Source organism: Podarcis filfolensis, assembly GCF_964270895.1.
Source record: "Podarcis filfolensis genome assembly, chromosome: 4".
NCBI lineage: Eukaryota > Metazoa > Chordata > Lepidosauria > Squamata > Lacertidae > Podarcis > Podarcis filfolensis.
In genome coordinates, this window is record NC_139607.1 from 5,964,425 (window position 1) to 5,980,861 (window position 16,437).

Below are 16,437 nucleotides of genomic sequence, written 5' to 3' on the forward strand. Positions count from 1 at the left end.
GACACAGTTCATCATTGCTGCTCATAGGTTGTAAGGAACACGCCTTGCAATTATTAGAGCTACTTAGCTTTAATATACTCAATACATTTTACTGCTTTTTTTGTTCTACTTCATTAAAACTGAGTGGCTAATACTGCAATTTTCTGAGCCTAGCCCGGTTCCTACAATACATCAGCATCAGGGTTCCTTCATGGCATTTCATTTACTTTGAATTATTAAAATACCATTAATTTTAATATATGAGGTTGCATCTCAAGCCTAATGTTTATACCAGGCCAAAAAAATAAATACCTTTGATTTTATGACTAATGGGGGGAAATTACAAGATTGGATTAATTGTACTCCACTGGGCACTGCTTCACATACAATGAATCCCTGCACTGGAAACACTTCCTACACAGATTTTGTTCCTGCGTAGGAAAGCCACTTCTTTGCATCCAGGACTGGAGTTATGCCGATGCACCCTCAGGCCATTGCCTCAGGCTGCAAGAGTGGCAGAAGCAGAACCTGCTGCTGCTACACCTGCTGGTTGCCTGCTGGGGAAGCAGCTGCTACAACTGCCTCCAAAAGGTGTACATCTATCACTTACGCTTACGAGTCCCTTTGCCAACACAGATCCAGACTGCAACTGGGCAAACACAAAACATGAACGCAGAGCAAATAACTCAAAGCAAGCGACCCCATTAACAGACTAAAGGTCAAGTCATGTGTGCAACACACACATGCATTATTATTATTATTATTATTATTATTATTATTAAATTAATTAAATAATTAATGATTAATTGTTTGCCACCCTATACCCCCAGGTCTCAGGGAGGTTCACAGGATAAAATCACAATATAAAAACACAAAATACATAATCAAAATAAAAACAAGAACAACCCAATAATACCCCCCCCAAAAAACCCACATACACATATTGTTAAGGATATACAGCCTGAGATGGCATTAGAGGGGGGGATCATTTGTCCATTTTACAAATAAGCAAAACTGGGACAGAATTTTTAGTGAATCCATGGCACAGAACTCAACAACCCATGTAGATCTGGTAACCTATAAATCTTATCTTGGGCTGTCCCTGTTCTTACACTTTCGGTAGGTCAGTCCTGATCTATGCTAGTTTCTTTCTGTATTTTCAGGAGCACAAGAAGATGAATCATAACAGAAATCACTACGTACATTTTCCTTGTGCATGCAATATATTTAATAGTATTTGTAAAAATAAATAGATGGATAGATAGATTTGGATGCTGGGGTTGCTCTGCCTGTACACGTTTTTCAAGTGGCCTCCCAGTCCTCTTGTCTCTGGAGACAAGAAAAGGGAAAACACGTATATCTTTGAATGATAGTTAATGTCCTGAATTACACCTCAGGGCCCAAGGGGCAAATAGCTTGATTTTACCACCCTGAGTTGTTGCCAGTATCTGACGAAGCTGACTCATAAAGGGAACAGTGTGCAGAGCTCCTTTCAAGCAGAAATTTAAGAGTGCACAAGAGCCTTTGCTGTGATACTCTGCTGACAGCTTCTCTTTGACATCTCTGATTTATGTCTTATGTGCTCTTTTTTAAAAAAGGATCAAGACTACAAATAATCTGGGCCTTTAAACATATAACATGAGATAGCATTAAAAATGTACATATATTATTGCCGATCACAGAAGTCAAAGATAGAAAAAGTTCTGTGTGAACACTGACTCTTTCCCTTGCCAGTGGAGGCTTATTTTAGAGATGACAGGTGTCAAACTGATCCCAATCAAAATACCAAGTAATAGAAATGATTTTTAAATGGGGGGGATTTCACCCACTCATAAGAATTAAACAAATTCTTCCTTTTAAACAGATAACATTGTTTCTTGTATTTGTCTCATACAAGAAAGGTCTATGAAGCTTCACTGACTGAGATAAAACTATGAATGTATTCAGTGAATGGCAAAATCCCAAATTAATCTAGTAATGTGGACTAATGCATGGAATGTCCAAGCATTATGAAAGGGGTGGGGAACTGCTTCAATTACCTAAATGTCCCCCCCCAGCCCATCAATCCATTGATGTTGGCTTGAATGACATGGGAAATATGACCCAAAACAAAATAATAGTCTCTAAGGCAGCATACTTTGTTAAGAATGAATATTTGCCTGAAGGAAAGGATGGAAGAAGCAGAATACAACCACAACATTACTAAGTATAAGCTTGGTCATTTTTGTGGTCAATTAATACATGATTTCTGTATGCATAAAATATACTGCTACCTTATATTTTTTGTTATGTTTACTTCAAGATCAAACCTCCCAGCCCGTTTCTGCTGTCCAGGCAGGAAGCAAAACAGGAGGGACTCTTGAGCACCAGAAGGCTGTGTTATGGCTTTGTGACTCACAAATTCTGCAGCAGGCATAATTTAGAGTTATATCCAGCCCCATCCTGAACACTTTAAGTAGGCAGTAAAAACCAACAATCCTCCACCACAGTAAAGCATCTTAAAAGTTTTGTTTTGTTGTAGTCATCACTGAAGGGCTCTCACCCTTTGCCAGTTTGACCCTGGTGGCCCACCTTCCAACTCTATGATTCTATGATTTTATATGGTGTTTCCTGCTTGGCAGGGGGTTGGACTCGATGGCCCTTGTGGTCTCTTCCAACTCTATGATTCTATTCTATGAAACAACCGACAGATCTTGCAGCACTTTCGCATGGTGTTCAGCTAATCTGTGCTGTTATGTGATGTGCACTGCATAGGAAAGTGCCTCATACCATATCAAATCATCTCCCCCATCTAGTCTAGTACTGCCAGCCCTTCTTGTGGGGCTCAGGCACAGATCTTTCACATCACCCACTACCTGATCTGTTTAACTGGAGCTGTCAGGAATGGAACCTGGGACTTTCTGCATGCAAAGCACATCCTCTGCCACTGAGCTATGCTTTCTCTCCTAAACTGCCTTCTCTGAGACTTCTGGCAGTGATTGGTTGCACTGCTGAAAGGGAAGGGGACGTCTATAAGTATTCCAGCTGCTCATGAAGCAAGTGGCCCAACACAATATTCATAGCCTGTCTTGTGAAAGAAGTGAAAACTTTCAATTCAGCTGGGATTAAAGCTTTTGAAAGGCTTTATGGCTACAGGCAGAGGGCAGGGTAAGTAATGGGATGGGATGAAAGAACCTGGGGAAAAGGCAGGTAAGAGGAGACAGAGCCCGGAGGATAAACAAGAGAGATTACAAGGACTTGAGGGAAGTGGAGGCTAAGGAAAACAGGGGCCATGGATAAGACATATATAGATGTGTTATTCAGCCAACATGTCCAGGGTAACTGAATGCACGTCGGGCAAGGGCTACTTCACACATGCAGCTGAAAATACACATGCAGCCTTTGCATGTAGATTGGGGGTGGGGTCTGCTGCCACAATCCAACCTCCCACCACTCTGTCACACATGCACATTTCCTCATTCTGTATATACCTTCTGAATATTTCAAGGACAATGGAGGCTGCATCAGTCTGTCATGAAGAGGAAGCGATGCAGCGGTGCTGCGCAGGCTGAACCAGGGTGGCTAATGGGAACTTTAGGGTGACTTTGAGTATCCACTGGGAAAGACAGGCAGGGTATACAATTAATGAATAGAGGAATTAGCAAATAATAAAAATTAACAGTCGTAGACCTGGAGGTAAGGCAACCCCTGAATGCAGACATTCTGGCATTCAGAACAGGCTCCCACTGGGATGTGCGCGGTCCTGACATGGTGGATACTGGGAGCCCCAGACTTGCTGTAGGAGGCAGGTATCTGGGGGCTTCAGCTACCAAGGAGGCATGCTGGCCCAGTCCTGTACTTTCCTCCCTAGCTCCTTCCTTCCTTTGAGGCTGCAGCCTACTTACAGGTGATGAAGCCTGCAGGATGACTGTGTAGATATGCACAGCTGCATATACTCTCATCTTATCTGTGTATTATCACCTCCTTGTATAAACAATGGTGATGCAAAATCAAATTTCCTTTCATGGTGGTAGGCCATTCTTTTGTCCATATGCTGCTTTGCATGCATACGTCATACGTCTGTCTCACGGCAAACATAAAATGGTTGAATTCACTATCAATTACAGGTTGGAACAAGTTGGATTTCAATTACAACAGGAGAGCAAAACAGCTGGGAAATCCCCAAGGGGAGGCACGAGAACCAAGGGGGTGAACGGTTCATTAAACAGTACTAATTAGGGAGAGATGAACTCAAGATATAAAACACATCTTGTTGCTCTGCTTTCCTTTACTGAGACGGTGTCAGGACAAAACAGAATAGCACCTAGTTGGACTGAATCTATTTGAATCTCCCTATAATTGCTACCTCATTTGTAGCTTTAACAACTGGCCTAACTTTTAAAAAGTAACAAAAAAGGAAATTAGTGCCTTTCTAGTTGCCTAAATTACATTCAAATTAAACAGCTGCTTTGAGGGCAAGCATGAGTCAAAATGAAACAGAAGCTGGGGAAAAATACTTTATAGCTAATGATGTGGCTTGGCTAAATGGGAGAAACTTCCAGACTAGTTCTGTTGAGTTGTTTGAAAGAGTTACTACTTTTTAGTGAGATTTATAAGCAAAAACCACAGTTAAAAAATACCAAGGTCTACATACATATCCAGCTTTACATTCTCAAACATTATCAGGGATAAAAACCAGCCCCTAAAACACACACAAAAACAATACTGAGCCCGTTCAATAGGCCCTGCTCAATGAATACTGTGATAGAATTGAACATGCTCATCTAAATATCATCGGCATCCACATTAGCTGTGGATGCACTTTTGCATGTAGAGATGTCCTGTTCTGGATCAAGCCCTTAGTGTCCCATACATGATAAATAACAAGAATACACACGAAGACCATGATCCCAAACACAGTCAGGTGGACAACACACATTTCACTAGTACTTCAATGTGCTTAAGTGCCCCATTAAAGTGCATTGCATAAACATCAATAAGCAAATTATCAAACGCTTAATATATTTATTAGTAGCCAACAAAACTCCCGAAAGAAATAGTCTGAATTGAAAAGTGTAATCTACAAAGCTCTGCAATAAAACATTGTGATTTCAAACGTAAGCAATAAAGTATAATGACAGAATTGTAAAAGACTTGCATGAAATACAAGCTTCCAATGAGATATAATTGGAAGCTGCTTTTGCATGCTTAATTTCCTAGTAACAAAATCAGAGCAAAAAATTTTTTTCCTATTGAGTGATAATATGAAAAAAGGAATGACACTATTCAACCAAAGCTGAGTAGTTTAAGTCCCATTGGTTTCAGTGGAAGACTGAAACATCTGCTTAAATCTCTCCCATCAAAATCAATGGGACTTAAAACTGCTTCCCTTGCCTGCACCTACAAGTCATTTTTCAAATTTATTTTTTGTTAAGCAACAAATGTTAAATGAGTATTTTGTGTGAATTTGCCTTTAATGCAAATATTTTACAGTGGAAAAAATTATATTTGCCATGTCAGTTACAGGGTCTGTGTTTCCTACTTCATAGAAGACTCTATTTGAGGGAGTCCTTTTTTGAAATGCTACCTGGTCCAAGGTTCTCTAAAGATAGAGAACCTTAAAACAAGAGAGCAGTGTGTGTGTGTGTGTGTGTGTGTGTGTGTGTGTCTGCATGTAGTAGAGCATTTTTCCATACTACGGTAAGGTGAACTGTGCTTCTACTTAAATTTTTGTAATTATTTCTAAAATTGCATCCATACATAGAAATTAGAAAATGCTATTTCTGTGCAGACTTGTGTCTTCTTATGTCCCTTTTTGTGATACATCTCATTTATTTATTTTTCATATTTGTGGCAACGCATGTGGTCAACTCCTAGACAGTTATAAGAAAACATTTGTTTTTTTCCCAAATCTCTTGGAATTATAGAGCACCCTCATTCAATTGAAACAAATTATTGTTTACAAATTTCAAAACATTTTACTCCAAGAGAGTGGTAGGGATTCCTCAGATTGAACCAGAAAGTTCAGGTTCTGAGGCTGTGGCCCAGCCTACTGAGTTACCAAGGACTGTGTCCAGAATTGGACACTATGAAGCCTATAGATTGATTAGGCCTGGTCTTTCATGTAAATCTAGACACCCAAGAAGTACCACCTTCTGTTTGGTGCTTTACTCCTCTCTAGTTTACAGCTAAAACTACTGACCTCAGGGACCATGACTTGGCCCTACCCCTGGGGTCCTACTGAAAACAGAGACTTAGCACAGTGGCATCATATAGTATATACAGTTCCTCTTATACTATGCCCTATAACGATCCCTTTAAGCCCCCTCCCAATATAGTATGTTGGTGAAACATGTTGGTGAATGGAGCTCCCTAGGGGAGCCTGAGCACTGGTTTCAATGGGAAGCTGGACCCACAATACTTGATTTTGAAGAAAACAAACAAACTGGTTCTTTTGCTGTTGAACAGTTCTGATATCTTACCACCCATGGTTTGTCAGGTACCCAAATCTCCCACAAGTACTTCGGCATATCTCCAAAATTCAGTGCCTAAAAAGCAAGTAATAGTTGAATAAAAAGATTTGTCACTTTTACTGCACCTTAAGATAACCCCCGCCCTCACAGTCTCTGGCACAGCCCATATTAAAGGTCAACTCACATGCTGTTACTGGGCTTCTGAGTCCCTTCATGTGATTTATAAGAGGCTGTGTGTCCCTCCCCCTCCACAAGACCTCTTTTGCAATACAGAGAACTCCCAATTTACATGGTGGTTACGTTTCAAGGCACTGCGTATTTAAGTGGAATCACATATATTTGAAACACCATTGAAAAAGCCTGAAAACATTCCAACCCCACCCATTATTGTGACGCACACAGTTGCACAAAAAAACAGTCACTGCCTATACATGATGGCCTGTTTTGCATTATCTTTTCTAGCCCCCTTTTCGCCTTGAAGAAGAATCACACAAACTAAGCTAAGCGTGTTGTACACTCAAATCCCTCATGCAATGTGCTGTGGGAATATACGGTAGACAGAAGAGACATAGGCAATACATGAATCAGGCCAATGAAGACTCTACATAAACCACCTGAAGTGCTTAACTTGCTTTAGTCCTAATTTCATTCATGATTGAGGGGACAATCTAATGAGGAACAAATCAAAGTATGGATTTCTTTGAATACTTTTTTTTTTGTAGCACATGAGATAAAACCCATATCAGACATTAGCTGACCATAGCACAGATTTCTTCAGCCTTGGGTCCCCGTATGTTGCTGGACCACAACTCCTCAGCCAACTCACCCAGGGAGTTGCATTAAAAAACAAGGGAACCAAAAGGTTGCCATAGCAGATGCAGCTTCCCAGTGGTTGTATCCCTTGTTGCTCTAGTAATGTAGTGAAGAGATCATAGGACAGGGCTGAATCACATGGTAAACTCACAGCCTAGCATCTCCTGTCCATCAGCAGTACCGGCATGGGGTCATAACATGTGGTTGGCCTCTTCCAAGTGACTTTCTCATTCATGCATTCTTATATTGACAACAGCCACATGGAATGAAACCTAACAGACAAACTGGATCTGTGCAAGCAATAAAGCACAATATTTGTATGGATACCTTTTTTAATGAATATAAAAACATCCTGCAAAAAGCACATGAGGAAGAAAGGCTTCTAGCCAGGCCTGCTAAATTTTGTATAGCACATTTCAAGTGACTTTCATTGGCTGATATCAAGTAACTGAGCTCCCAGTCAGTCTGTATTTAAATGGTTTGATCAGCACAAGTATATTGTTTGAAGAAGCAAATCCGGAGGTCTGAAATGCCAGTAAACGCCAGATTTCCCCAGGTTCCATTCATGATCTGCCAAGCTCTGTCAGAATATTTAACCCCATCCCACTCAGCTCCTCCACTTTCTTACCAGATTGCATCCTGTTCCCAATTATGACAGGTTTAAAGGGTCAGGATTTCCCCCCCCCCAACACAAAAGTTGGCAATACTAATAAAGAAGCAAAATCTGTGTGGGATACTTTTGCCTAGTGCGACGAAATTAGCATTCTGCTCAGAATTATTTGCCCCCTCTTTTATCATGATTTGGTGAGCAAAGGTGGAAACATCAAAAATGTTTACATCAAACTATGATGTCAACCCCTATGGAAAAACACATGTCTGTTCCACAGTTCTCCCATCAGAAGCTTCTGATATCTTCTGCACATCCTGTATGCTTACAGAGTTACATCACAGTTCTTTTTATCTAAGGATTGGTCTTGAAAGGAGATTCTTACTATTTATATTCACCGCAAACATCCTCCTCTGATATCAAGTCAGAAGCTTCCAATTGACTTGGAAGAATTCCTTTGTTTGCCAGCCGATACCTTATTTCAAAGAGAAGCACACCTCAAAACAACAGAAACCTGATTTTTGATTCTTCCTTACTTTTGAATCAAACCTCCAAGGGCATTAGCAAATGCAACGCCACACAAAAAGAAAAGAATACAGTAAGCTGATTCACAGACGTATTAAGACCACCCTACCTGTATCTTAAGGATATTTTTATATGCACCCAACAAATCTTGCAGCATTGATGTTGAAGCTAAGGGAGAGAGGACACGCCCCCCATCCCAGTTACTGTTACCCATATATAATGAAGAAGATGCACAACTGAAGATTCAGATAATTCCTCTGTGGTTGACTCTTACTCGCTAAAACACAGATACCTGGTTTTTGTTTGTTCTTTGCTTTGCCATTTTTCTCAGCAGAAAGTTAACCCAATAACAAATACTTGCTTGGCTTAGCTTACAGCCCAAGTACAGAAATTTTACACTGGCTTGCAGGAGTGATCCTTGAACTTGTGTGCCCTCCCCACTGTGCAGTGCTAGCTCATAGACATGGGTGGCCTACAAACAAACCCCATTAGTTGAAAAAGCAGTAGGGCCTGCATATTAAGAGTTCTCTTGGGCTGCTGCTGACCTAGTTGGGTGCTCTGTGAAAAGGAAGCATAGCAGTACTGCGAGACATGGGGTGGGCTCAGGGCTTGGCCCGCTCCCACTTCCACTCACCCTGGAGCTGGCTTTGTCACCATAATTGATATTCAGTGTAGACTGCTTGGTGTGCATTAAAATCTGCAAGAGAGGCCCTTCTCATGGTCCCTCCAACTGATGTTCATTATGCTGTGAATGAGGATAGAGCATTCAAGTTGCAGAATTCCACTTTCCTGGGGTATGATTGGCATCATCATTGCACATCTTACAGTGCCAATTACAAACATATCTATCCCTCCAGGCTTTCTCTTGAGTTGAATTGCAAACCAGTTAGTGAAATCTGCTGTGCTTACTGCAGTATTGTACTTTAAATTGCTGCATGGTTTTACCACTTTTATGTAGTTTTTTGGGGGTTTTTTTGCTTTCTGTAACTCCCCATTGGGATTGATAAAGGATGGAACAGAAATGTAAATATTAACTAGTAACACTTGGCGGAGCCAGTGTAAGTCCCATTTCTGTGTTCTAATCACCCAGTTTTGTTGAAAGTTCTACGCATGATGCAGAGAGGAGATACTGGCTTTAGGCTTGGCCCCTGAATGCCCTGCATCTACATGCCAGGGCTTTGTGTGAACCAGCCCTTGTGCTCAGTCTGCAGGGCCAACATCCTTCTGGACTTCTTTTACAAAAGCTAAGACTATTGAGATTTAATCAGGTTTCACACCGCTGATGGCCTGTGAAATACATATACATGAAAATGATTACCCCAAACCGTCATCTCTGCAACTCACAAGTCAAGTCAGGATTTATTTTTTCTTGATAATAATTTGGCATGGAATTGCCTATGGGCAGGTTAGGTTAAGTTATTGTGCATGCAACCAAGTGCTGCACTTTCAGGTGCTATCCCACAGATGGGACAAATTGGCCCTAAAATTCATCACCATACTTACATCGATGTAATCCTACATATTTTGAGTCACAGAAGACTTGCGACCCCACAATTTGTGTCAGGGCTCCCCTTCTCACCCTTCAGAGAGCAGACTCATCAAATGCAGTGTGTTTTGGCACATGTAGTGTTCTATATCTACCTCACGCATGAAGCTCTTACTTCTGGTAACACTCTTGATGACAGCGGCTACTTGATGATGTACCATTTTAAGCATGCTAGTGGAATCAGAAGCTTCACAGGTGAATCTAAATGCATCTCCAGGAGCACCATGCATTCCAAAAAGGCTCTTCATAAGGCAAGTATACCTGTTGAATCCACTATTATTTAGGAAGATAGACAAATATAGGTCTTCCCTGTGTACTTGCTATCCTTTCTTTAGGACCTGATTGCTTGGTGGTATTTCTCAAAGGCTCTGCTCTACTAATTATAAAGGTAAAGGGTCCCTGACCATTTGGTCCAGTCGTGATTGACTCTGGGGTTGCTGCACTCATCTCGCTTTATTGGCCGAGGGAGCCGGCGTACAGCTTCCGGGTCATGTGGCTAGCATGACTAAACCGCTTCTGGCGAACCAGAGCAGCGCACGGAAATGCCGTTTACCTTCCCGCCGGAGCGGTACCTATTTATCTACTTGCACTTTGATGTGCTTTTGAACTGCTAGGTGGGCAGGAGCAGGGACCAAGCAATGGGAGCTCACCCTGTTGTGGGGATTCGAACCGCCAACCTTCTGATCGGCAAGTCCTAGGCTCTGTGGTTTAACCCACAGCGCCACCCATGTCCCCTACTAATTATACTTGAGACTTAAAACAAAGGGCAGAAAAACCTATGGCTAGGCTGTACCTAGTGGGTGACTGAACATCTCTTGCACAAAATACTCCTTACTCATACAAAATTAGCATGTTATGGGAAAGACTAGCATTCTTCCTAACAGTCTGAATTGTGTAGGGAAAATTAATTCACTGCCCTGTTTCTTTATCCAACCATCAACGTCACATGGGGTTTGCGTGTTTTCACATTTATTCTCCTTCATCCCTCTGTGACAGATGAGAAATGAAACAGACAAAAACAAAAACAAAAAACAAATCCTTGAATGGCTGAAGTGATTATTGTAAGTGTTGCAAGCTGGGGAAAAGAGGTGTGCAAAATACCCTCCACGAGACACGTTGCTAGTCCTACTGCAACTCTTTTAGACCCACTTAAAATTCTTCAAATGCTTTTCCAAAGCAAGAAACTCCAAATTCACCTCAGTGTTTTCCTTTAAGCAAAATCTGGTGGCAATTCCGAGAGAAAAGAATTGCTGCTGTTGACACGGGTTAAAATAAATGTAAAATCCTGAAAGGGATATGGTAGCCATCCCACACATGCCTGCCTCAAAACTAGAGATTGAAGAAAGAGACAAATATCTGCAGTTCCTTTCCCAGCAGGGGTCTAAAAGTCAACATAATTTAAGATACTGTAAAGTCGGTTCCCTGTAAACTAGAGTTCAGTTTGCTAATCTTTCTCTCCACCTCTGCTTGTGTTTCTGTCTCATGCACTGACACCACCAAAACGGTTCTGCAGAAACAGAGCTGGGCAATTCATTTCATCTAGTGCTCTCCATCAAGAAACAGAGGGGGCCAGGTGGAAATTCCTCAACAGAATAACACTAGGGAAGCAGAGGGAAGGAGGGAGAGAGAGCAACATAAAATCAGCAGGTTTGGTGATATATTGCAATCCAGCAGCAAGAGAGATAACAACTGGGAATGTAGACGATTGCTCTCTTCCCCAATAAAATAAAAGCAGATTGAACTACCGACCTACACACAGTAATGGAAATGGTCTACCGTGTTGCTGGTTCCTGGAGAAAAGCAAAAGGAAGGTCAACCTGCAGCCCCCATACTATTTGAGAGTTTTCTTTTATTCCTTTTTCAGCTGACTAGTGCAATATATTGGAAAGATTTTCTGTGCATTTAATTAATACGTATTCTTTAACAAACATGCAATACCTTGTTCCTGCAGTCCAGAAACTAGCAAAATAATGAGAACCATAATGATTACACACAAACACACACTCTGAAGCATTTTAAATATTCATTTACCATGTATGGATGTGGTAGCCACTGGGCGGATTCACATATTGCATTAAGGGGGCAAAGTGGACACCTTAAAATATAATGTGTGGAGATAGAGATAACACATCTCCTGCAGGCAGGTTTCAGAAAGTGTGCTGCCAAGTGTGCTTTCTATATCTGTGCTGGTGTTCTGCCTGAAAAGAATTCTGCACACACAACTAAATAACTTACAGCACATCAAGGGCAGAGTGGAATTGTACACACTGGCCCTGCTCCCTGTCTCCAAATCTTGATGGAGTCTTCTGCACAGAGCACCTAGCACTTTGGGCACCTTCAGTTGAATAATGAAAATATATAGCAGGATTATGATTATTATCATGATCTGTATTACCCGCCCTTCACCCTAGGGTCCTAGCTGTTTATATGAAATCCACATTTCTTTCTTCTCTCTCTCTCTCTCTCTCTCTCTCTCTCTCTCTCTCTCTCTCTCTGTGCTTTCCTTTTCCTCTTGCACTGCTCTTCAGTATCTTCAAACCCCTACTTAAAGCGCTTAGTAGCCTGACCTGCTAGTCACAGGTACTGCACATTAAAGTGGAAAATGGAGATTTGGCACCTTGCTGTGTTCAGCTGCTTGGTTTTTGGTTTGTTTTGCTGCAATGTTTTATTCCTGGGTGTTTCTAAGAATTCAAAAATAACACATTGTTTACACATATATTTTGTTAGGAACTGTTTACATTTTTGCCAATTTAATCTTTGTTTTATTGTATCACAGCTCTATTCTTTTGGATTATATATTAGTAAGGTCCAACATGGCAAATAATATGCTGATTATTTGTTAAAGGAAGCATCTGGTAGGTACACCAATGCCAACCTACATTTATGACAGGAACAAAAATAAACCTTTTAAATTAATATTTCATTTGCCAACTGTTCCTCTTGCTCTGCTGCAAGCTGCAGTACCAGATCTGGCTATGCCATATTTCACATAACTAGGAGAATGATAGTCCCCCCCTGCTCCCGCCAAACCCCACCACCATCATACTGGACCACCAAGAAACCAAGGCAAATGTAAGTCCCATTGAGTGCAATGGACCTTATCTAAGCTGGTGTGTATAGGATTGCACTGTGAGAGACTCAACTCTACCATTGTCTCAAATGTGGCAGGAAGCTAGTGAGAGCCAATTAACACAATCCAACTGGCATGCTGGTGATAGAATTCATTAAGGCGCTCCGCAGAAGATGAAGTCGTCAGGGAATTGCTTTACTACATGCTTAATTCACAACTCAATCCACATTTACAGTGCCACAGTCTGAAAGACTTCCAGGGGTGCACAAAGATCGAATTTCTCAAGCATTCCTATCTGTTATCCTTATTTGCCAAAGCAACCTAAGTTTGCACGTGCTTTTCAGTGCAGAGACCCAGTGCATCGCAGGCATTGGTCTGCTACTGGGGCTGCCAGCAGCCTCTGCCAATCCTGTCACGGAAACATAATCTTGCAGTCAATTGAAATAAGTACAAAATTAAACCACTGATTTAAATGTATTGTTTCACCTGAATATATTCATACTGAAAACAAGTAACCTTGGCAAGAGGTTCTCTATAGAAGTAATGTCCAAGCATAGGATTCCAAGTGAGAAAACAGCAATCCTTCAGCTGGGGCTCAGTTAAGGACAGAGTTGTTTAACTTACAGTACTCACTGATACAGAGTACTGGCACCTCTTTATTTGCTGCCCATGGCAGACATTTTGTGCTGGCACCCACATGAGTTTTACCGAAGAGACCCAAAATAAAAGTGCTGGTTAAGGCTCTAGAAGAAGACTCCCCATTTATACCCTAGACACACATGGTAAGATGCAGCCACCCTGCGGTGGTATTATTCCCAAGAACAGCAGCAGTGACACTTAATAGTACTCCAGTCTAAGCTCACAAAGACCAGTGCGCTGATAGAGACATAATCTTGTGGCATGTTACCCAATGTAGTGGTTGCAATACAGATGAAAATGCACACCCTCATTCTTACCATGTCTTGGGCTGTCATTGTTTGCATCCACCTTCAGCAGCTATTCATACATCCCCATTCCATTTTAGTACAGTATAGTGTGAAGGTAGAAATGGATCATGTCTGCCAACCTCCTTCCCAACATCTGTGCATTTGGTAGGTTGCAGGAAAAGGATGTCTGTACACATACAGCTGTGCATGTGCAGGGTCTCTATGCAAGAGGTCACACAAGATTCCCAATTGTGTGGAGAGTCTGCACGTGCAACAGTCATAGGCACGTACACTCCCCTTTTCACCTAGTGCAGAGAACCCACAGACATCAAGGATTGGGTACAAAGCATTAGGACTGACAAGTGTGGTCCTGCTCCCCATTTCATGCATAAGCTATGTGGAAGGAAGGAAGGATACGAATAGCCTTTCACATAATGGAACCAAGAAAACTGCATGGAAGCTCTTTTGCTGGATCAGGGCATAGATATCATGATGAGACTTGGAATAGCACCACAGTGACAGTATGAAGTAACATCAGGTATAGCTGCATTCGAAAACTAATCTTACCTGATCCCAGTTAACTTCCTGTATCACTATGGTAACAATGGAAGATCTAGGTCAAGAGGGAGAAGTCTACAATGTGGATCTCTACCATTAAGGTGTGTTGAAAAATGAGGGGTACTAAAAAGTTGTAACAACTTGGGAATTCAAAATATATTTTGGTTAAATTAATATAATTTAGTCTTACTTGTTAAATAAGATGTGTGTTAAATTACACAGAAATAATTAAAAATGACTGTCAAGTACTTGCAATTATGTTATAGGTTATTATTTATTTAGCATTACCTGACATTTTCAGAAGGTAAAATTAAAAAAGTTTGTGCTTCTTCATCAAACGTAGACTTCCCAAGCTCAGTGTTGCCCAATCGCAAAAAATAGCAGGTTTTGAATTCCTCACACCCAAAAATATATTTTCAAGACCCCATCCCACAGGAAAAAAATGCAAGAATTATGTTTCAGCCCCTAAAATGACATGCCCTATGCTACTCCACAAGCATTTTGCCTCTTCAGAGAACGCCAGCATAGTAGCATTGCCTGCTGAGGGCTCCTCCAAGACGGCCTAAATATTCTGATGTTACCCAAGTGGCTGAGAAAGGCTTTCTGGCTGCCGATGGTAACATTGGAAGGGCCCTTTGTTGTTGGCAGCAAGGAGGATGTTGAAGCATTTGCCTCTTGAAACCATGTCTGTGAAAACATTTCATGAAGATGCTTTGGCAGGCTTTCCCCCAGGCCTGTGTAGAGCTGCTTCCTTTAGAAGGAACGGAGTCCGCTTCCCACCGCTGTGTCAGGGCTGCCCCACTGTAGCACTCCAGAGGTCAGTAGCTTCACCTGAAACCTGGAGGCTTAATGTCCGGCGAATAAAGGGTATGGCTCTAGTGAATTGGCAGGGGCCAAACTACTTACTTGAGGCAATATTTATTTAGACCTAAGCTTTGTGCAGAGGCCAACACTGCACAGTCCTCTTCCCCTCACTTGAGACGAAAGCCACACAGCTCCTGTGGGCTGGGGGCTGGCCTCAGGTGGCTTCTTAAATGGCATGGGAATGCCTTGCCAAATAAGAGGTCAAGGGACACAGATCTGAATAAGTATTACCAAAAAAACAAAAAAGGGGGGGGGAGTGTGGATGCAAATTTAGAAGTCATTACTATAACACTCACCCAGAGTTACTGACTGACGCCTCCTGAAGATGTGGACAAGCTCCTTAAAGAAAGGAGGCCAACTACCTGCCGTCCTGGCTGATTCCTGTCGTGGTTCATTTGGGCAAATGGGACAATGCTCCACCAGCCTCAGTCTGCTCCAAGGCAACACCCAACGTCCTGCCTTCATACTGGCCAGAGGGCAGCATTGCTCCTTCACTTCCTCCTCCTTGGCCTCCATGATGCCCTTGCAGATCTCAGCTGGCAGAAGGAGGAGCTTGAATGAGCTAAAGGCATTTCATGGCTCCTGGCTCCCCCCCACAGTGGGTCTCCCTTTCTTTCCCCTGCCTCTCCCAATAGACACTGTAGTAAACCAAGAAACCTGTTTTAGTTTCACAATGGCAGTTTAAATTACACATGCATGGGGGAAAGAAAACCCTCCCACAATTAAATCTCAACTTAGAAAAAAGCCCTAGATAAGACTTTTGCCACCTGGCACAGCCTGCTTGGCTTCATGGTGCCCTTGCCTCCGGTTTGCCCTTATTTCTGGTAGAGTTAAGAGCCAGAGACTGAACTGGAAACCAGTTGTTTCAAAAGTAATTAAAAACATTACAAGCTTGAATGCCTGATACACACACACACACACACACACACACACAGCACCTATTAGTGTGGACTGCACACCTTGTAAAAGACCACTGACAAAATGCAGCACAACAGCCAAATGACCACAAATATATAATTTTATCTCCCAGCTCCCATAACTCCTTAATTACTATTTATTATTTCATTATTATTTGCTAGTCACTTTTTCTCACAGTG

At 41.8% G+C, this 16,437-nt stretch overlaps 1 protein-coding gene across 8 annotated transcripts in view; it reads right to left on the reverse strand.

Annotated features, from left to right (window-relative positions):
- PCDH9 (protocadherin 9) overlaps positions 1–16,437 on the reverse strand; it is a 752,451-nt gene that overhangs the window by 392,579 nt on the left and 343,435 nt on the right. For 4 of the 8 annotated variants that reach the window (XM_083610428.1, XM_083610425.1, XM_083610424.1 and 1 more), the window contains exon 3: positions 6,441–6,506. The exons of the other annotated variants lie outside the window; for them this stretch is intronic. In XM_083610428.1, coding sequence (XP_083466554.1) covers positions 6,441–6,506 — 66 coding nt within the window. The remainder of the gene's footprint in view (positions 1–6,440; positions 6,507–16,437) is intronic. 8 annotated transcript variants of the gene reach the window in all.